This window comes from Pterocles gutturalis, unplaced genomic scaffold, assembly GCF_000699245.1.
Source record: "Pterocles gutturalis isolate BGI_N339 unplaced genomic scaffold, ASM69924v1 scaffold10900, whole genome shotgun sequence".
NCBI lineage: Eukaryota > Metazoa > Chordata > Aves > Pterocliformes > Pteroclidae > Pterocles > Pterocles gutturalis.
This window is the reverse complement of record NW_010140898.1, coordinates 103,789-125,964: the sequence shown is the minus strand read 5'-3', so window position 1 is coordinate 125,964 and position 22,176 is coordinate 103,789. Positions and strand designations below refer to the sequence as shown.

Below are 22,176 nucleotides of genomic sequence, written 5' to 3'. Positions count from 1 at the left end.
TTAACATTCTTAATTCAGCCTTGCTTTTGCTGGCAAAATTTGAAGGCGCTGAGTCACCAATTCATTAATAGGTTGATGCTGGTACCAGACAGTTAACTTCTGAGCTGGACACAGATGAAAAGCTAGTTTTGCCATCTCTCTTCCACCCTTCCTTCAAACCTGAAGTATTAGAAAACTGGGCCACCAGCGTTTTGATACGTTGTTAGGTGAAACAAATAGTTGTTACAGTTAGACACAAAGTATCTGCAAATCACTGCAGCACCGCTCATTTCATTCATGTTTGTATAGCTAATTAAGAGTCTGCTTCTAGTGTGATGGTGACTTCAGTTCCTGTACACTGCACATTTTAACTTGTGTTATTTGAGGACATCCCAATAGTGGACTTTCCAGTGGCTGATTTCAAGAGCAGATGTCACTGTAATAGTTGTTTGCTTAGCAGCAGCCTTTTTTGGTTACATCCATCCAGTCAGGCTGCAAATATGAAAACAGGAAGCATTCCCCTGTTTGTAGAAGTCTGCCTGCAGTACTAACTATGAGCATATATATTTTGAAACAAGTATTTTTAGAAAGTTCTATTGAGGGCTGTACTGGTGTTTAGACTTCCTGCCCTTTCAGATTTTGTTGCTTAGTCTATACATTTTGAATAATCACATTGCCTGCTAGCAGTGACATTTTGTGAAGGTCATTTTTCTTGTGAAGTTGGGGAATGGACTTGAATTTCATTGAAGGACTCCCTGAGCTGCAGGATCACTGTTTATGGAACTCTTTTACATCGTGTACTACCTTTGAAGCCTGTTCAGAATTTTAACTAATGATATCTTCAAAGTGTCACTGTGCTGAAGGGCGAAAAAGAAATCTCAAAATGCATTTTATATTTAAAGACAGTTTCGAATAGCTTTGAAGCGTGATATTAATGGTATTTTATTGTCAGCAAAGTGTCCCTTTACCATTGCAATGCCTTTTTCTTCTATACTGTAAAAATCATCAGGTCTGTGGATAGTTCTAAGAATTTTTAATGTGGTTGATAATTTAATATCTCAACAGGTATCTTTAGGCAATTTCCCTCAGTGGAGAGGTTTTAGTTTTGTCTACATCGTTCCTAGACTACTTCTTCTAATTTCCCCTGTGTAGAAATACAGACACTGGGTTGTATTTATACACCTTTTCTGTTTCTGAGTAGAGGATGGCAGATACTAAAACTAGCATGATATGCTTGAAATAAAAGAGACTGTGGTGTCAGCTACTGAATTAAAATTGCTTGGTTTTGTATAAACCTAAGTTCCCGCTTCCCACAACTGAGCACGATAGCAAGTTTGCTTATTAGCAAAAGATCTGAAGGTTTTCTTGGTAGCTGTGTCTGATGTCTTCTGATACTGACATATTCCTTTAAAACATGTTAAATGTTAGTGGCAATGTTTGAGAATATGGCCACTTGAATTATCTGTACTATTTAGAGATTATTTTTTTTTTAAATTTCTGTTGATTGCTTCCTGTAAGTGTTTTAGCCGTATAGCTAGCATAGGACTCCTGGATCCTTCTGATAGGGATGCCTTTGGGTTAATTCTGTCGTTTTCCTTCTCTGTGGATTTGTTTTTCTATTTGTAAACTAGGAGCTTACAAAAGTACAAGGATGTGATTTATAATTTAATCTTTCCCACAAAATAATCTGGGTTTTTTTGCTCATTTTATTCTTTTGCTATATCAAACTTCCAAGAAAATTTAGCTTATTCACAATGTCCTTATATTTAAGATGTACTTTTCCATTTCTGTTTTGATAGCTGTACTAACAAAGTGTTGTAGTTTGACTTGATGTTTTACAATGGATTTCACAGTTTTATGAACATTGCCAACATTTTAGTTGTGCCAGATAACTTAGATTCTTGTTTCAGAAGATGAAACAAGATGATCCATTGAACAGCAACTACTGTAAGGGAACTGAAGAGAGGGTAGGACTGTAACCTGCCTTTGAGTTGTGATGTCCTAACTAAAGTTAGAGGTTTGGAGACTGGACAGATTGTGCATTTGAGAAAATCTGTGTTAGGAAGTAAGGACAGAAGATTGTGCATGTCTTGGAAAATATTCCGTCTGATTCCCTGTGTAGAAAATAACTACAAAGACAAGAATTTTCAGACTCTGCTTCCAGGCTTCTCAATGCCCACTGCATATGGACTGCTTGTGAATAAAAGCCACCAGCCTGTTTGGAACTGCTGTTTTGCTGACATGATCAAAAGGGAAGGCCTCAGCCTCTGGCCATTATCATTACCATTTTACTGTTATCCTGCCTGCCTGCTACATGGGCTTCCCTTTGCAAATTTTTTTTTCCTGTCTTCTGCGCAGACTAATTCACCCTTCTCATGCCTGGGAAAATCTCAACGGGAAAATGTACATGAGATTGATGAGGAAGAGAAGACAGTTACATGTGGCCTTTTCTTTGCTTATTCACAAACGTTCTTTTCTTTATGTTAGAAGGAGTTGTTGTTTTTTGTGTGTTGTTAATGTTAGTTAATATTTCCTATATGTATAGGGTTCTGACTTCTAACATTTTCTGTAGGAGTCTTTACGGTACAGCTAACAGTGCTTCTTCCCAACCCCTTGTCTTTCCCTGTTTTACACAACCAAGAGAAAAATTCTTTAACATATTTCAGTGTTGAGAATTTAGCAAGGATGTCTCTTGGCAGAAACGAAAAAAGGAGATACTCTTACCCAAATTTTAGCTGTTTTCGTATTTTTCTTGTCCTTGTACTTCTTCACTCACTTTGCTATTTAATCTTTGATTGCAGGCCACTAAAGAAGTAATAGAGCGAGAAGCCCCAGGGATGGCCCTGGCAATGCTGATGGGATCACTTAATGTTACTCCTCTGGGCATGCTCTCTAGGTAAGACTATTTCCTTCAAAATATGAGGTGAACTGTTTCCTTCGAAATGCACATTGTCCTGAAATGCCTATATACAAATAACTGAAGATTGTCATTGTTGTCAAGACTGTAAGTCTTAACTTCAGAGAAGTGGCCAAATTCCAAGAATGGTAATTTCATTCTCTCATTTAATTCCTTGTTGTCTCCATTAGACACTATATTCTCTTGTATTTTCTGGGCCAGGTTATTTGTAATATCAATGCATGCTTTTCATCTTAGAGCTCTGACATTTTGGTGGTGAGTGAAGAATTCTTCTATAGGTTGTTCATCAAGTACTAAAATGCTTTGTTTAGCAAAAAAAACTTTGATAAATAGAAATATATTGTTTTGATATTGCTTTTATTCTAGTATTGGCAAAAACTCTCTGAGTAAGTTAAACAGTATTTTATCCCATGCTTTCAGATATAATACATCAACTTCTAGACTTTGGTATTTCCTACTAAATACTTTGTAACTGTTTCTCTGCCTGTTGGTGTTTCTTTTTTAGAAGTGACATCTCTTGTTATCCTGTATTTCTTTCTTGAGTTGATTTTTATTTAATTCCTTCAATTTACCTCATTTTACCTATGATAGACTCAGTAATATCAGTACCTTTTATAAATTAGTTTGTGCTTGCACAGTATTTGAAGGTAACTCAGAAACAATGGCTGTTACAAGTTTTTGATTTCTCGTTGTATACTGAGGGTGTAGCAAGAAAATAATTCTTTAAGAAATAAAGAAGGAACTTTCAAATCTGCAACTTTGTATTCAGATGCTTGCATTTTTAAAGGACATCTAGATGAGAGGTTTAGTAATCCAATGAGGTATTTAAAAACTTTTCATATCATGTATCACATATCTGAAAGGGCAACATTACCAAGTTAAAACATTCAGAGTCTGTCCAAATTAGCAAAAATTTTCATTTTTTTTTAATCTGATATGATTTTTTATATTATCATTTGTGTTTATCTGAAGCAAAAGGATAACAGAATACTACCACAAGGAGAGGAAAGGTTAATTTAGCTGCTCTGTTTCTGATCAAGGAAAGAATAGCCATTTAAATAATCAAGTTTGATTGACGATGTGGTGTGATCAGGATGGCTGAAAGGATGCTGTGATGGTAGTGGAACCAAAATGCTGGATTGCAACCTGATTCTTCTGTACATAAAGCAAGAAAATGTCCCTTAAACTGCAGCTGCTTTCAGTAGCAATTGATGACAATGATGGGAGATAACATTGAAAGATACTGCATGCAATCATATTAGGCCCTAAAAAATTTCCCAGTGAAAAACTTTACTTCAAGCCTAAAAGTAATCAGCATGAAAAAGTCCATTATTTTTATAACACTATTCGGATCATAAAGTCACGTACACAAAAATTATAAAATTACAGCATTATGGTTTCTTATGCAATCTCAGTTCAGCATTAATGCATGTGTGTTTTGTGATTACATTTTTTTTTTTTTGTAGAATTCCTCTGCAAATGCTTAAGTTGGAGGAAGGAAATTTACTTTTCTTTGTTTTCATTGTCCTATGTGTAAACCTGTATTGGTTTTGGTGCTCTTTATTCAGAATCTTCTCTGAGAGCAGACTCGCTTCCTCTGGGATTTTTCTTATGTCTTTTGTTATTCTAAGATGCTTGTTAATGTATTTTCACAGAAAATTCTGCAAATTGAGGTAGTGTTGCAATCCCCCTTTACAGTGAGAACTAAAGGCACGTATTAAGCAAGGTCGAAAACATACCCTAATTTTAGGTACACAGTTTGAGAAATGTAGATCCTATTTAACGTTGAATGTCACTTGTCCTAAGCTTACCTCTCATTGACTTCACTTTGAAAGGAAGTTCTGACGGATAATTTTGCATGTAATTTTTTTTTTTTTTTTTTCAAAAAAAAAAAGCAGAAGTTCCATCATGTAGTGTTAAGCTAACACTTCTATAAATCACCTGCAGGTTTGGAAATGTTAGGTCAATCATGTTGAATTTTATCATATGAACTTTCAAAAATTGTTGTAAATTGTAGGCTGTCTTCCTGACTATGGGCCAGCATTAGGAAGTGGTGAGTTATTTTGTAGGCTGGATTCACAGATACTTATGGGCAAATGAGGGGCAGTGAGACTCATAGTTCAGATTCAGTCCCAAGGTCCAGCAGGGAGTATCTTGGAGCGTCATAGGCCTTTTTACATGTTTCCTGAAAGTGTTTCCTTTTCTTCTCTGTGACCTTCCAAAACTGTCCTTGTCCCAGAATTCTCTCTTCCCTTTGCCCAGTTCCTTTCCTGTCAACTAGCAATGCTGTGCCAGTCTTTTTTGAGGCTTTTTAAAGCACTTTCTGTCTCCTTGCCTGACTATTCTGCTTTTACCAGCATAATTTCTTCCCAGAGAGATAATGTTTTTTTTCCCCAAGGAGATCATGTTCTCCATTCCTACTTCTGTACCAAACCTGTGTTTCTTTTCTCCCACATCCATTTTTTTTCTTTCTCACACATCCTGTTTTTCCTTCCACTCCCTTGCTTCTATTTGTATTCTTCTTTCTCAGATGACATTGTTTTTTCTTAAAATTTCTGTCCACTGCATCACAAAGCTGAGGATAACATGAGATCCACAGCATCTCCCTCAACTGCCTACATTTGGAGGAATACCATAAATTATCTTTCAAATTACCCATAATGTATGCACATTTTGTGTGCTTTTTTGTTGTGAGGGCACACAATACTTTTTGCAAGCCATGCAGTTCGTAGGTACTTTTACTCACTTTTGCATGCTCAGTTGAGAAATTTTTGGCAGCTCCATTTCTGTCTTGAGCCCCTAGATGTGATTATTGGCAGCCAGAACCTGTAGCTTTCAGGAGAGTGGCTGCTGGTTTAGTCCTTTTTTATTATAGGTTGGTTGTACTGGTCATTTAACTTATAATGTTAGAAACTATTTAAAGCATATTAAAAGATCCAAGAAGGAGATTATTAAAGGGGCTATCTGCCAAACACAATTCTACCTCATTTTTATTCCTCTGAGGATAATTCCTTTTTCCCTTATTGTGAATCTGTCGTAAACTGTATCCCACGCATGGAATTTGCTGGATTGAGTTTGTACTCTGCAACAAGAGTAAATGAGCACATTTCTTTTCAGGCTCTTCCTCTTTGTATTGCAGTAGAGCATTCCTCATCTACCCAGAACTTTTTCTCAACTGAGGGTATGTAGCATGTAAGAAGTGTATATGGGAAAACAGAGGCTTAGGAGTCAGGCAATATTCAGGCTGCCAGTTGAAAATAAGGCCTCTTCGGGCTGGCATGACTGATATCAGAAGTTCGTTTTGTGGCACAAAAATGGATCTCTGTGCTAATTAATTGTGAGCATTATGACAGCTATCACTAGAATACTTGCTACCCTGCTAGAAAATGCCATGCTTCCAATAAATGACATTAATCACTGAGAATTATTTCTATAAGAAGAAATCCAGGGAAGTTGGCTACCTCACAAACCATGTCCTTTGGCTCAGAATTTTTGGTAATGCCCATCAATAAATTATTTTCTATTCTGTCTTCACTTATGGCTCATGGTTTGTTTGATAAAGAGATTGTTATACGATTTCTTTCAACTGTAGCCTCTGTGTCTTTGTTTCGCCCTTTTACTTTTTTCTTATCCCTATATCCCAGCCCTGGGTTTTTTCCACCACTGATTTCATAAACAGTGGAGAAAAGCAGGAGGCCCTCTTTATAACCTCAAGACAAAATCCAGTAATTTCAGTTTTTTTTCTTGAAAAATATTTAGCTAAAAGGAGGGAGAGGCAAACTGTAAACAACAGAAAGCATTTAGCACTTGGGTGTCTAAGTTCAGCCCTGCATCAAGACCAAAGGAGTTCCCTAAAGACAAAAAATAAAAGAAAATCTTCCATCTTCTATAGTTGGTTTTGTCTTTTTTTGAGGGGGAAGGAAAGACTTAGGGATAAATAGATATGAATTGCATAAGTTCAGGTTTCACTTGAGAATTACTTCCCTCTGTGCTTTTTCTTATGTTGCATTTTTTTTAAAAAGAAGATATATTTTAATTAATGCAACCACCATGACTTAGTATTTTTACCTGGCAAGGTAAACAGTGTTTGACACCACCAATTACATTACGGAGGAACCATGTGTATGAGCAAATAGGGATCATATCAAAGAATGTAGTGGATGCCAGTAAACAATAAAATTAAGGGAGCTGCACAGAGCTAAAAAAGATGGAAATCTAGACAGTGTTTATATTATCAATTAAATGTTAGACTCTGTCACAGGCTTCTGCTAAGCTGTTTTGTGGGAACACAGCAAATACTTTTAGATGTTGGAAATTAAGTTTTATCTTAAATGCGCTCTTTTCTACAGTGGAGAAAGTTGCATGCAAGAATTTCACTCTGGATTTCTTTCTTTTCAGACCTGTTTGTGGAATCAGAGGGAAAACTCTCATAATTAATCTGCCAGGTAGCAAGAAAGGATCACAGGTAAGAAGTGTTCTTACTGATCTGCTACTGACAACCCATGATGAGTGCCTCCCATTGTTCTGAATGGTAGAAAGTACCCACTACAACAAATTTTACAAAAGTGAATTGAAATACTTATTCATATAACTGAACACACCACCACTCTCAGTCAGGAATGATACAATTCCGATCTGACTGAAGGTACTGTGTGACCGGGGCAGCATTACATGTAGTGCAAGAGAGCACTCAATGTAGCAGGCAGTGCTGATCAAGAGTCTCATGGTCTTTTACACCTCCTCCTTGTTCTCTAGTCAGCCTGTATCTGATCCCTGTGTTCTCTACAGCTTCCAAGAAAGAGTTATTTTTTACACAGAAGTAAGAGGAAGGCCTAATGTAGAGTAGAACTTGCTGGGGCATGAAGATTCAGTTTTGGTCGGCAAGAGAGGAAAAAAGGGAACATAATTTGTAGGAGTTTGAGGATTTTTTAAGTCTTTTGGATAAGGATATCAGACTTTTACACCCTTTATACAGTTTATTTTCTTCCTGCATTTTGCTCAGTTTGGACAGGGAAGTTAGGCATTATGTTTTTAGCCATGTTTACTTTCTGACTGTAGAGCTGAGAGAAACACAATTCGACATCAGGAGGAATTTTCTGTGTGTGCGTGTTATAAGGCTAGATCTTTCCAGTGCTCCTTCTTCCTATGTAGTTGGCTGATAAATCCAGAACAATGGCCTTCTCCACACAAATACTGCCAAGTTGAATAGTGGGCTGTACAACCTGATGCAAAACTGCTAAGGTAGATCCCCCGTCAATCGTGAGAAAGTATTTCTCTAGGGCTCAGACTTTGTCAGTGGCCTTGTTAAAAAATGTCTTTACCTCTGGCCTCTAACAAATGTGTACCCGGTAGTTTACCATGTCTTCTGAACCAGTAATATCCAGTCACAGAGGAGACAGTACTAGTGTGTTTGGCAGCACAGCCTTGAAGTCACTGAAAGACATTGAAAGACTTATGTCTGAAGATAGATAAAGAATGTTTATGTGGGCTGTCACCTGGAAGTTGAAGATGTTTTGAATACTATTATCTTGAGCAGCCATCACAGATTTTCAGATACATTGCCTATGTGTGTCAGCTCATAGACTGAGTGAGCCCTTCTATGATTCTGCCATTCCTTAAAGCCTTTTTAGGAAATCTAATAAGACCCTGTAATTGAAGAAAAAAAAAAAATTAAAAGCCTTCAAAACGTGCAACAAGCGTTGGAGGATGGTGAGGCAGGAGTCTGCTTACTTGAAAGTCTTCCAGTTGTGACTGCAAAGTCATATGTATATGTATTTAACATAGCAGTGGGCCCTGTGTCTTAGAGAACTGATGCACCAGTAAGAAGATTTTTCCAGAAGTCTAATCTTCTTTTGTAGAATTATGAAAGAGATGAAATAGCTTACAATCTCTAATGGTTTTTGTTGTGTTCAGTAGCACTCCTAACATGCTAGGTACAGAAAAAAATGTCATTTTCTGCCCTGAGGCACTCAGACTACAAAGGTAAGTAAATTGTAGAAAGAGGATGAGGAAAAGAAATGAAAAAAAGGTTAATAACTATTTTTAAAATAGTTTTATTATAAAGTAAGTAATAAAAAAGGTAATTCTGCTGGAAAAGAAAAAAAAGTCATATGATTTCATTATATAAGCAAGCTTTTAATAAACATTATTTATTTGTTCCTGTCATGATGATATTCTGTTTTGTCACAATTTATTGTAATGTGAAACATCTTTAAAGTATCAGATTTCAGCAAAGATTAAGACAAATAGTACAGAAAATTGTTCCCTAACAGGCTGGATCTCAAGAACCAAATAGGGTGGGTTGTTACCAGGAATTTCTCTCATGTCTCTCTTTATGACTTGCTAATTTATTTTCTATCGTATTAATACAATCATGTAAGAAGCTTATATTAAGTTATGAAATTGCAGTAGTATATGTACTTCATTAATAAAATATTAAAATATTAATAGAAAATGGCAGCAGTGTAAATCCTCTGTCTCAAAAGTGGACATAATGCATGCCAAATGTGCTTTCTCCAGAGAACATTTGCAGCATGTGCTCCTGAATCAAGATCTGTAGAATGCTCTGGTTTTGTGTTGTTCTGGTCTCTTTTCTTTTCTTTTCTTTTCACCTTGCAAAAGGTATTTCCTGTTATGAAAGAGGGTAAAGGGAGAAATTACTAGATGCTCATTGAAATCGTTGGATCTATGGCAATTTTCATGATTGTACTAACAATTGCCTAAAAAAATGAGTTTTAAAAATAGCATGAGCTTTTAAAGTACTTACTGAGAACTTATTCATCAACAGTCAAGCTAACAAGGCTTTATTTCAGTGGTAGGAGTGAGGAACATGCTTCTCTAATGAGTTAATCATTAATGTACTTTTTCATGTTTATTGGTCAGTTCACAGGTGGTTGTCCTTGTTTACCACTTGGGGTCTGCTTTTTTACTGAAGTACTGATGGATGTATGCTTCTGTATTTTAAACCATTTTAAAAATAATACTGTGGAGGCACAATAACTCTGAGGTTTGCAGTTACATTGCAAGTTATAATTCTTTATTATGTTTGCAAATATATTTTATTTTATATTCATTGTATACAGCATCTTATGCTCATCCAGTTTACTCCGGTTCTTCAGAGTGCCAAACTGAATGTTTAAAGAATTTAAAAATCTATGAAGTAGTCTGACTTTTCATTACTCTTAAATGAAAAACTGAAGGGTGGGTTCTTATTTAGAAGCTTTGAGGAAATACAGTGTTTGTGAGTCATGTTTTTGACTAACAAAGTGGCTCATATAAACTCAAGTAATTTCTGATGAAGAGTTTGCTCTTTGTTTACATAGTCCTTTATATTTATTGAAATTATTTGTTACAATATCTATTTACAAAATGTTTATCATTATTTAGTTTCTGGATACTCTTAAAATGTTGGAATACATTTTTTAAAATCTTCCTGATGCTTGAAACAAAACCAAAAATTAAGTGCAACAAAAGGAATAATGTCAGCTTTCACTGTCAACGTATATGTTCCCTGACTGCACTGCCATGGCAATTCATTCTTGTGACCCTGCCATCATTTTCCAATAATTTAATGTTTATATGCAGTCTGCTCAAATGCCATGAAGAAAACTCTTCACTGAGATGCTTGGGAGGAGGATGAGAGACAATAGTCATAAATTGAAGAAAGTAGCTTCCAGATGGATAAAAAAAAAAGAGGGGGAAAAAAAACAAACCACTTTGAGGGTAATTAAGCATCAGAATGGATTGTCAAGAAGGGTTGTAGAGTACCTGTTCCTGGATTTTTTTTCGAGACTGTACTGAACAAAGCCCTAAGCAACCTGTCTGAATTTCATATTGACCCTGATCTGAGCAGGAGCCTGCACTGCATGACGTCCAGAGGGTCCTCTTTGTTATGATTAAATGCTAGCATATTTTAGCAGGAGAGGTAGCCATATATGTGTATGCCCATTATGGAACAAAACTTACACAACATCTGTATTTTTTCTTTCTCCGGCGATGTAAAATGAACCTTCTAATTGTTTTTAAGATCATAGAGCAAGGAGAGGTTTGAAAAATAGATTATTTATGAACAATTTTTTCTGAGTTACGTAAAATTAAATGACATCAGTGTAGTTTGTCATTCTTCCAGTATATAGGATAAGTGCATGAATAAAAAATAATATAATTATATAAAAGTATAATTATGGAAGCCCTTATGAGTTTTTCTCTAATTGTGAAGGAACATAATAGGAATGATTTGAAGCTAATATCCCTTCAGGGATAGAGTTAATGTTTTTATTCTGCATTTTTGTAGCGTTCTGCCAACTGCTGTGAACTAGTTTCTGTATTATATATTCATGAAAATTTAACTCTTGTTTTCTGAAGTTTTAATCCAATATTAGCTTAATTACAGTAGCCCTGTTGTACAACTTACTATATTTGCATGAAAAAAGGCAAAAATATATAGTATAGTCCCCAGTTCTGCTTCTGAGTTTGTTTTTTTTACCGTCTATGAGCAATTGCATAGGGCATTTAAGGTTTTATTTATGATCAGGTGAAAAGATACACCTAAATCCCGAGTATCTTTTAAGAGTAAATCTGAACAATCCCTATTTACTTGTGCAGGTAACTTTTCATAGTCATTTTTCTTCTTATCGTGCATAGGAATGCTTTCAGTTTATACTGCCAGCCCTACCTCATGCCATTGATCTTTTGCGGGATGCCATTGTAAAAGTAAAGGAGGTACACGATGAGCTTGAAGATCTACCTTCACCACCACCTCCTCTTTCTCCTCCTCCAACCACCAGCCCTCACAAGCAGACAGAAGACAAAGGAGTACAGTGTGAGGAAGAGGAGGAAGAGAAGAAGGATAGTGGAGTTGCCTCAACAGAGGACAGTTCTTCTTCACATATAACAGCAGCAGCCATTGCAGCTAAGGTGAGTCTGGCTTGTTTCCCTAAGAGCGACTCTAGTTTCTATCTCAGGTGCTTTCCACTAATATTCATTTACATGTTAAGACTATGCATTGGTGTCTGTGTGGTCAAACAGATGTATTTTAGGTACTTTTTGTAGAATTATAGCTTCGTAAAAATATATGAATCCTGTTTTGGTAGGTGATCTCAAATTTCAGTGGGAGATATGTTTATTATCTTGACAATAACTTGCATTTTTATGATACCATTCTGATATGACAGACTATTTTTAGTGGGTTTTTTTAATTCAAAGTACTCACATGCCTCAACATGCAAAGTCCAGTAGGTGGCATATTAAGGAATCACTACAAAATTTTCTAAGCCATAATATCTATTTTGAAAAAAAAAATGTTGGTTTCTAAAAACATTGATAAAAAGAATGATAGATAGGTAGCAGGTTAAGTAATAAGCTATCCAGACTACTGTGCATGTCTACGTAAGAGATGTGAAATTCTGCTGCAAAACTAAATATCATCCTATTGTCTTTTTAGCCTTGCTTTAACCAGTAATAATAGATCAACATTACTCAAATGAAAATAATAAATTTGAGGCTACAAAAGGAAAAAATTAGATAACGCTTGGAAATCATTTCGGTTCAAATTTTAAATATTTTCCAAAGAAATGTCATATCATTTGAAGCAATATATAAATATTTAGCTCAGTTTTGTGCCTTCAGTTTTCAACTGGAAAAACAATGTATTCCTTTGTGTTTGGAAAGGTTTTTTCCAAACTGCTTTGTTCTATATTTACTCCACAAATTATGCTTTTCATTCTTATTGTGGCAATTGAAAGTCTAAGTAACTCAAAATTGTATTAAACAATTTCTAAACCAAAGCAGCAACATTCTAACTCCAGAAATGTGAATTCAGGTCTGAGACATCCTGACATTTCTAAGACAGCTGCAGCTGGAGATCATCTCCTCATGTACAGAAAATCCTGATTACATATATTTTACAGGGATGAATTAAGGTAATTATCACTTGCAAGTTTCAGTTTTTATTAATGCAAGTTTTAAATTGGTTCATTTATTTTGATACAGGCAAAGATAAATAATATGTGCAATTTTTAAAGGCAGAAAATACCTGAGATCTAAACTGGCTGTGTTCATATGAGCTTGGCATTTCAGTATCACACTTGTTTTCACCTCATTCCCTTTCAATCATTTGCTTGTATAGTTTCATGTTTTCCTGTCACCGTATTCATAGCTGTTATGTGTTGTGCATTAGAAGCATCCATCCTACACCAGTTCAGCTGTTATCATGGCAAAAGGCGAACAGCCCATCCCTGGTGTCATCAGTTATTGTCATCACGCAGCAGGCAGTGCAGGAGAACTGGTAAGAGACACTTCCAAGAGGCTTTTGCACTAACAGTAGCTAAAAATACACTGCCTGCCTCCTAGTCTACTTTGTGAACAGACAGTGTTATTTATGTTCTTCTAACAAAGACACATCAGTGCTATCTTTTAGAGAACATGCTACAGAAAATATTCTGTTTAAGATACAGGGCTAAACAAGGTGAGTTCATGTGCGTTGTCAGTTTGAATCATTTGGCTGCTGAGATAATAATTGCTGTAAAGCCTGTATTTCTGATTAGTCATTGGCTTTATCATCTAATATACTCAATAAATTAATATAATTAAAATAATCTCCTAAAATTATTGTAGAGCTATGAAATTTTGGTCACTTTTTCCCCTTCATCTACCTTGCTTTGCTTTTTTCTCTCAATAGTTTGTTTGTCAACATGATACAGCATTTGCACTGGGTGTTCATAATTTGCTTTCATCTCTTGCAGTTTCTCCCTTGTTTTTGTACTCTGTTTAGAAGTAGAATTTCTCAGAAATACAAGAAAATATTTGAAAAGTCAGGATACAGTGGACTTATTATAAATTACTGGATTTTAGTGAATAGTAGGCAGTTCTTTCAATTAATGGTAGAAAGGACTTAGTTTATTATAACTCAGGCTCTAACAAGATACTGTACTTTATTTTCCATCTCCTAAAGGTTTGGTCTAGGCTTGAATCAAGATAGAGTAATGGCTACAGTGTCATCAGGAATGAAACATAATTTACTGTATTCATAACTGTAGGCTAGAGAAACCTAAGGAAGGCAGTTGGTCTAGAGAGAGTTGTGCTGTCTGACCCATTCAATCCATGTGAGCCAGCAAACAAGGTGTAAGTTCTTGGGAAAATATGTCACTAGATTTGATGACCAGAGGCTGCACTTTTTTGTTCCCTCAGGCAAATAGTAATTTAAGCCATCAATCAAATAGTGTAACACCTCTGTAGTTAAAACATAATGACTGTGTCTCTTGAAAAGTCACTTACAAGATGTGAAGGCTTTAAAGTTCACATACGTGATCTAAGTGTACATACACAGACGTTTGTTAATTTTTTTGGGTTGAGGTTACTAAACTATAATTGGCACCGTATTCTTCAGTATCGGTAAAACAGTGAATTCAGCCTCTCTGAAGCACAATGTTAAGCTGTCATCCAGGCATCTTAATCTTGAGCTATAGTTTGAAGTATTATAATCCGAATCAGATCTTCAAACTCAGAGCCAGAAGTGGATAGATTTTCAGAAGGTTGTTGGGTTTTTTAAGCTGTCCTTTCTCTGTGTTTTTAAGATATTTTTTTCTCTTGTGTAACAATCATAGTAATTAACATCTACAGCTTGTTTTCTTAGTACCTCACCAGCACTGTCAATCTTTGTTCCAGTCCTGGGCAAAAGAGAATAAAGAGGTCATATCTTTTCCTTTTTCTTCTTCTTGTCAACACTTAGTTCTCTAATCTGAAAAAAAAAAATATTTAAACCAATATAAAAGTACTTCTGGAAAAGATCAGAAAAAAAAATGTAGAAGTAATGACTAATGGATATGGTGAATATCTTTCTCTGGCACTTCATTAATTTCTCATCCATTTCTTCTTTTGTCACTGTGTTACAAGAGGTTTTCCACTCCAGCTAGAGCAAATAGAAACTATTTTCACTGAACTTAGTTTTATTGTACCCCATTTAGAGTTTTGAGACCTCTATCCTCTATTAAATTTGTTTGAAACTGGTAAATGAGTTGAAAAAATTCAGTGGGAGACATCATAAATATTCAGAGAGTGACTTCGTGAAAGTTTACCAAAAAAAATAAATGTCCAAAACACAATAACATTCCTTCCCTTCCCCACTGCAAATTTTCAGGCTTCAGGGAACACAGAAATTTCTCATGGGTTTATCAACTTCTTTAACTGGGTTAACAAGAAATTGCCTTGATTAGAGACTTAGATTGCCTAAATTTAATTTTAAAAGGAAAAAAGCTTACTAAATGTAGGTGAGAAAAATGAGAGATTCCCCATATCACATAACGTGCATAGAAATGCTAGTCATATTCTATTGTCTCTTTCACTTAATGAACAGTATATATCCATCGTATTTTTTTGTATTTTTATGTTTATGCCATATACCTATTAGTACCTTCTCTGAAATCAGCATGTTGAAGTGGTTTAAAGAGAATATTAATGCTGGTTTTAGCTGTACAACACACTCGACTGTCTTATTAGAGAAATAAATCTCTTGAGAGAAAAATTTGTAACTGTGAACTAACTTATTTCTCTCTGTAAGATTTTGTGTCTGAAACCTGGCGAACTGGAACTTACAGTTCTAGATAGGTTTATATATGGATTGTTTTATGTCAATTGTATTTTCTGTAAAGGTAGTGATTAGGGAATAATTCTCATTGAAGTTAAATGCCTGTAATAATCTTTTCCCTTTATCTTCAGCTTCCTTTTCTGATGAATGTCCTGGCTGAAATTGTACTGAAATTTAAATTTTTTCACAGGCAAAAATTAGTACTTCACATGCAATTCAATGGAGACTGGAATTATCAGTCACTTTGTTAGAGAGTTTTTTTTGTTCTGAAAAAGGTGATATTGGGTAAAATTCTAGAAGTAATATGGTTGATGGATATGGTGGTTAGGAAAAAACCAAACCACAAACCACAAAACCACCACGCAGTTGTCTGAAGAGGATGAGACAATATGTAATGTAGATGTGGTGCTTAGGGACATGATTTAGTGAGTTAGGTGGTGTTGGGCTGATGGTTGGACTTGATGATCCTTAAGGTCTTCTCCAACCTTTATGATTCTATGATCTGGTTACTCTACAATAACCAGAGTAAACCCAGGGAGAACTGGATCATGGTATCATTCGCAAAAGCAATAGTGTATTTGTATTGTGGAATCTTGGAGTATGTAAAAGAGATAATGGACCCATGCACAATCATATCAAGATATGTGCAGCTTTTTGTCAGAGGAGGGTAAAGAAAAGGTGTCTTATTTGAAGAGTAAAAACTTTTTTTCTTTTATTGTGTGTTTTTTATTTTATGCCTTTTTCAAAAGGTAATTTTTTTGCTGCATTGTCCTTAGTCATGGAGATTAAAAGGAAGCATTAAAAGTTGTAGGTAGTATGGTAGCTATGCTAGTGCAAAACTTAGGGATGTCAACCTTTTTTTGTGTTTGACATATTTAAGATGGGATTTAAGGAGAAACAGAGAAAAGCGAAATGGTGCTTCTGACTACAAACTGTTGGCAGAATATCATTGTCCCTGTTTACCTCTATTTATAGTACCTTTCTAAGATGCCATTTGCAAATCAGAATACTCCAAGTAGAGGCCAGCAAGGCACTGTTTCTGGAGAGGGAGATAGACCCAGCATGATCGTCCATAGTGAAGAGAAACTCTACTTCAAAATTTATAGTGGAAATTGCAGCACAAGTTACTTAGCCTTGAAATATCCTCTGAGGAAAGCTGGGTTTTATAAATGCTGACAAAAATTGGCTGGCAAAAAGTATCATTCGTCTAGAAACACAGCAGTAGAGCAGAAAGCGGGCCATTGGTGATTCACTGAGAACAAGATCTGTTTCCATACAACTTACAAATAGGTTATAAACTTGAGAAACTCTAATCTGTGGAGGAGGATTTCTGGTGAAATAAAATCCCCTAAGTATAACCCAGTATCTCTAAGTCAAGGTTGCTCAGTTAGACATAGTAATTATTTATAGATGGGAACCAAGGAAATTGAGGGGGAAAAAATGGCATTAAAAAAAAGCAGTATTTAATGACTTGAGTCTTAATATTGGGCATTTTAACTGTACAGAGAAAAGCAACAAAGCTGTCTTAATATTCTGACACTGGTCCTAAGGATACAACAGATTTTAAAAGATAGGATTCAGGCTTGTTCTTGGCCTGGAAGGTACTTTCCAGTGGCTTCTATTTGCCCTAAAGCCTTACCAGGCAAGAATGCTCAAAATGCCTAGGTGCAGACTGGGTACAGTATCTCCATTAAAAAAAAAAAAAAATCTCCTGGCTGGAAACATTCAGTGGTTTCACTTGTGACTGAGTCTTCATTTCTTGCTTCCTTTTATTCTCTGCTACTGCTATTTCCCCCAAACATGGGGGTTATTTTGGTGGTTTTCTTGGAACTTGAACATCAGGCTGAGCTAAGAAATTCTTAATGAGGAGAAAGATCTTGAAGTGTGTGTATATATATTCCTTCGAAGATGTCAATTTCTACATTTTCTTGTCTGTTGTGAAGGAGGTAAAAGCAATCTGATCTGGTGGAAGTGCTGCCTGTAGGCAGCACAAAAAGGAAAAGGTTAAAGTAATTAAAATCAGAATAAGCCTTTGTAGAGAGCATGTTATAGCAGAATATCTGCTGGATTTTGTGTTGTAGAACTGATGTTAGAGATCAGTTCTCCTATCTGAGATATTTATCATTTGTATGTCTTACCATTTTACACAAAAAATAAAAAGATAGTCATTATGTTAAACTAGCTGGCGTGATATCTACATGACTGGGCCCAAATACTGCAGTAGTAAGAAGCAACAGGCTTTCTAAGACTTGGTATATTAAAGCTAAGAAAACCTTTATTCTTAAATGCATTCTTCAACCTCTTTTCCTTGGAACTGGTGATAAAACTGAGCAGAACAGACAGGAGATAAAAAATAATGAGAGTTTCACTTTTATAACTGAAAATAAGATTCCCTTATTCACTTTCTCACTGTTGTAAGCTGGTGTAATTCCATTTGTTTAAGTGGCTTAATAATACCAGCTAAAGGATCTGTCCCTTGAATTCCAGCTTAGAAATAAAATAATAGAATAGAATCATAGAATAGTTTGGGTTGGAAGGAACCTTTAAAGGTCATCTAGTGCACCCCCGCGACACAATGAGCAGGAACATCTTCAACTAGATCGGGTTGCTCAGAGCCCTGTCTAACCTGACCTTGCATGTTTCCAGGGATGGGGCTTCTAGAACCTCTCTGGGCAACCTGTGCCAGTGTTTCACCACTCTCATCGTAAAAAATTTCTTCCTTATATGTAGTCTGAATCTACCCTCTTTTAGTTTAAAACCATTACCCTTTGTCCTATTGCAACAGGCCCTACTAAGAAGTCTGTCCCCATCTTTCTTATTAGCCCACTTTAAGTACTGAAAGGCTGCAATAACATCTCCCCTGAGCCTTCTCTTTTTCAGGCTGAACAACCCCAACTCTCTCAGCCTTTCTTCATAGGAGAGGTATTCCATCCCTCTGATCATTTTTGTGGCCTCCTCTGGACCCACTCCAACAGGTCCATGGCTTTCCTGTGCTGAAGACTCCAGAGCTGGATGCAGTAGTCCAGGTGGGGGTCTCATGAGAGCAGAGTAAAGGGGGAAAATCACCTCCCTCTACCCGCTGGTCACGCTTCTTTTGATGTAGCCCAGGATACAGTTGGCTTTCTGGGCTGCAAGTGCACATTTCCAGTTCATGTCCAGCTTTTCATCCACCAGTACCCCCTGTCCTTCTCCACAAGGCTGCTCTCAATCCCTCCATCACCCAGTCTGTATTGATACCAGGGATTGCCTCAACCCAGTGCAGGACCTTGCACTTGGCTTTGTCAAGCCTGAAGTTCACATGGGGACAATTTTCAAGCTTGACCAGGTCCCTCTGAATGGTATCCCATCCCTCAGGTGTGTCAGCCACACCAGTCAGCTTGGTGTCATCTGCTAACTTGCTGAGGGTGCACTTGATCTCACTGTCTTTGTCATTGGTGAAGATATTAAACAGTACTAGTCCCAATACGGACCCCTAAGGGACACTGCTTGTCACTGGTCTCCATCTGGACATTGACCTGTTGACCACTACTCTCTGGATGTGACCATCCAGCCAATACCTCATCCATCAAACAATCCAGCCGTGGACTCCAGTTTAGAGAGAAGGATGTTGTGGGGGACCATGTCAAGGCCTTACAGAAGTCCAGATAGATGACATCTGTATCTCTTCACTTGTCCACTGATGGAGTCACTCCATCATAGAAGGCCACTAGGTTGGTAAGGCAAGTCTTGCCCTTGGTGAAGCCATGTTGGCTGTCTAGATTTACCTCCCTATCCTCCATGTGCCTTAGCATAGCTTTGAAGAGGATCTGTTTCATGATCTTCCCAGGCGCAGAGGTGAGACTGACAGGTCAGTAGTTCCCAGGGTCCTCCATTCTACCCTTTTTAAAAATGGGTGCAAGTCACTGGGGACTTCAGCTGACTGCCATGACTTTTCAAGTGTCACGGAGGGTGTCTTGGCAGCTACATCAGTCAATTCATTCAGGACTCTGGGATGCATCTTGTCAGGTCCCATAGACTTCTGTATGTTCAAGTTCCTCAGGTGATCACAAACCTGATCTTCACTTACAGGAGGAGGGACGTTGCTCCCCCAGTCCCTGTCTTGTGGTCCATGCACTCGAGAGGTGTGGGAAGAGAGGCTGCAAGTGAAGACTGAGGCAAAAAAGTCATTGAGTCCCTCAGCTTTCTCCTCATCTGTTATTATCAGTTTGCCAGTTGTATTCATCAGGGGAGGACAACGCGCTTCTAATACATTATGCATAAAAAAAAAGATTGAATTTTTATTTTTCCCTTCAGAATGCATTTTAAACCAAGTGTTGACTTTGGATGGTGGTTTCTAGTGCTTTTGCCTGTACTCCCTCCAGAGAGGCCTGTAGCTTTTGCAGCACAAACCTTATATCAAGAATTTTTGTGTCTGAAATAAAGTCTTCAGTACACCAAATGAAGAGTATTTACTCACTGCATGACATTTCTTATGAGAAATTATCTCACTGCATGACATTTCTTCAGAGGGGTTCAGTCATTGCTAATAAATGGTTTTCTGTTCAGAGTATTGTCCCCTAGTTAGAGAATGGGAAGTCTGCCTCCCTTCATGCCATGGTAGAAATCACTGGTCATTGTTGGGTTTGAAATGGAGGCTTAATAGGAAAAATGTTACTTTCTTATTATTTCCTGTTATAGTGTGTCTAATTCATCATTTTTTCAGGACAAATAGTATGTTATGTGCTACTTCAGTTAGAATATGATCTTATATATTTGCTAGGTATTTGTTACTGCAGTTATGAGAACATGCCATTAACCACTGCCAGCACTGCATATGAGGAGGTATGCAAACTGAGTGGGGTATTCCTACATTTTTGATGTAAATTTTGAGTAAGTTTTAAATACAGTATACTTTTTACTATTAATTCCATCTGTCTTCTTTTTAAGATTCCAGATTCCATCATCTCTCGTGGTGTTCAGGTGCTCCCACGTGATACAGCCTCCCTCAGTACTACTCCTTCAGAATCTCCACGTGCCCAGGCCACCTCTCGTCTCTCCACTGCATCCTGCCCAACACCAAAAGTAAGTACATTTATGCCTTGCAAGCTCCATGCTCAGATATATTATCTCTGAGATTAATGTATTGCCTCTGCTGAAAAAGGTTGGTTCACATGCAAGGGTTGTATCATTCTAAGTAGTAGATAAATTCAAGATAGTATAGTTTATTCCGTGTGTGCTGTTGCAAAATTTAATATGCGGGTCCACCAACATGTTACGGGTACTGAAGTTTCATGTTATCTCTTGCAATATCAATCATGAATGTGAAATTGTTAACACCTTGAATGTCTTTAATATCCCCAGAAACATAGATAATCCTGCCACTGACTAACAACATTAAGCAGGTAGTAGTTTGTCGACAAGATGTATGTGCAAATTTCTAGCCTGGGCTGGGGCAGTGCAGTGCCCCACTTCATTATTGTTTGTTTTAAGGCACTTTCAAACCAACTGGTTTTGCTCAAACTTAGATATTTGCTGCCTGACATTTGGAAACAAAAAACAGCCTAAATTGAATAGAAAGAAAGTTTTAATGCCAACCTTGTGGGATTACTAATCAGTTCTTACTGATCAAGCTATACTATTTAATCATTGAGGTGAACTCTATGCTCACTTTTTATCAAACTTTAAATAGGTGAATTGACCAGTGGCAAGGCCTGTAATGTTTACCTTCAGCAGGCTTCCTTTCAGCAGAAGAAAACTGTCTGAATTCACTTTCTGTGTTCACATCACAAAGATCTTTCTGTGGCACCAGATGCTGACACACTAATAGACCTGTAGCAGATGGCAAACGATAACATTCTTCCTCATCTAGTTCATGATCCTTGAAGAGTATTCTGCTTACTAAAGTGATTGCCAACATCTGCTAGTTCTTCTTTCCTGCTGTCTCACTCTTTTCTCTCAGCAAACAAGATTTATTGGCAACCACCCATAGAAATGTTTTGGTTTAGCCTATGGGATTGTTTTGTGCAGTAGTCACCTTCACTGTAGTAGAATCAAACTTGTTCTGATGGACAACGTACTTGAACTTCATTATATAGTCTACTTTTCTTAAGATGTTCAGTGAATTCTATCTGCAAGCGGCTCCATTTTTTTTTCTAAAAAATTGTCATGTCTGATGGCTTAAAAATAAAAACTCCAAACTTATTACATTAGAATACTCAGAGCAGAAGAGCAATATGAAACAGAGAAACCTCACAGAGTTTTATGCCTGTTGGCAAAAAAAAAAAAGCATCCAAAGAAAACCAATGCATACCAGGCATAAAAGCAGACACAGCACTCCTAAGAAATAGCTCTAGATGAAGCCTATGTATTTTCAGGAAGGTTATAATAATGTGAAGGAGGAGTAAAGCTTGTCTGTTGTGAAGCAGAATGCACTTCTTTAGACTATCTTCAAAGATGCAGAGATTATAGTAGGAAACTACAAGAACTTCGAAACAGATTAAAAATCTGAAACTCTTCTTTGGGGAATCACTTGAGAGGAGCTCTTACCGTAATTGGATCATGCTTTGGTATTTCATGTTAAGCCCTGTTTTTCATTTATGACTGCAAAATGAGATTTTGTTCAAATGTGTGAGACCACACCACTGTTATAACAGGAATTGCCATGCAACATTTAGCTAGTCTAGCTTTTCTGTGATGTCTTTTGCAAGTGGGTGGTAGA

The 22,176-nt window shown here is 36.8% G+C and overlaps 1 protein-coding gene across 1 annotated transcript in view; it reads left to right on the top strand.

Moving 5' to 3' along the window:
• Positions 1-2,780: 2,780 nt before the first annotated feature.
• GPHN (gephyrin) overlaps positions 2,781-22,176 on the top strand; it is a gene marked incomplete at its 5' end in the record, with an annotated part of 118,185 nt that continues 98,789 nt past the window's right edge. The window contains 5 exons of the mRNA XM_010083843.1: positions 2,781-2,875; positions 7,295-7,361; positions 11,540-11,812; positions 13,074-13,181; positions 20,406-20,540. Of these exons, the coding sequence (XP_010082145.1) occupies positions 2,781-2,875; positions 7,295-7,361; positions 11,540-11,812; positions 13,074-13,181; positions 20,406-20,540 (678 nt within the window). The remainder of the gene's footprint in view (positions 2,876-7,294; positions 7,362-11,539; positions 11,813-13,073; positions 13,182-20,405; positions 20,541-22,176) is intronic.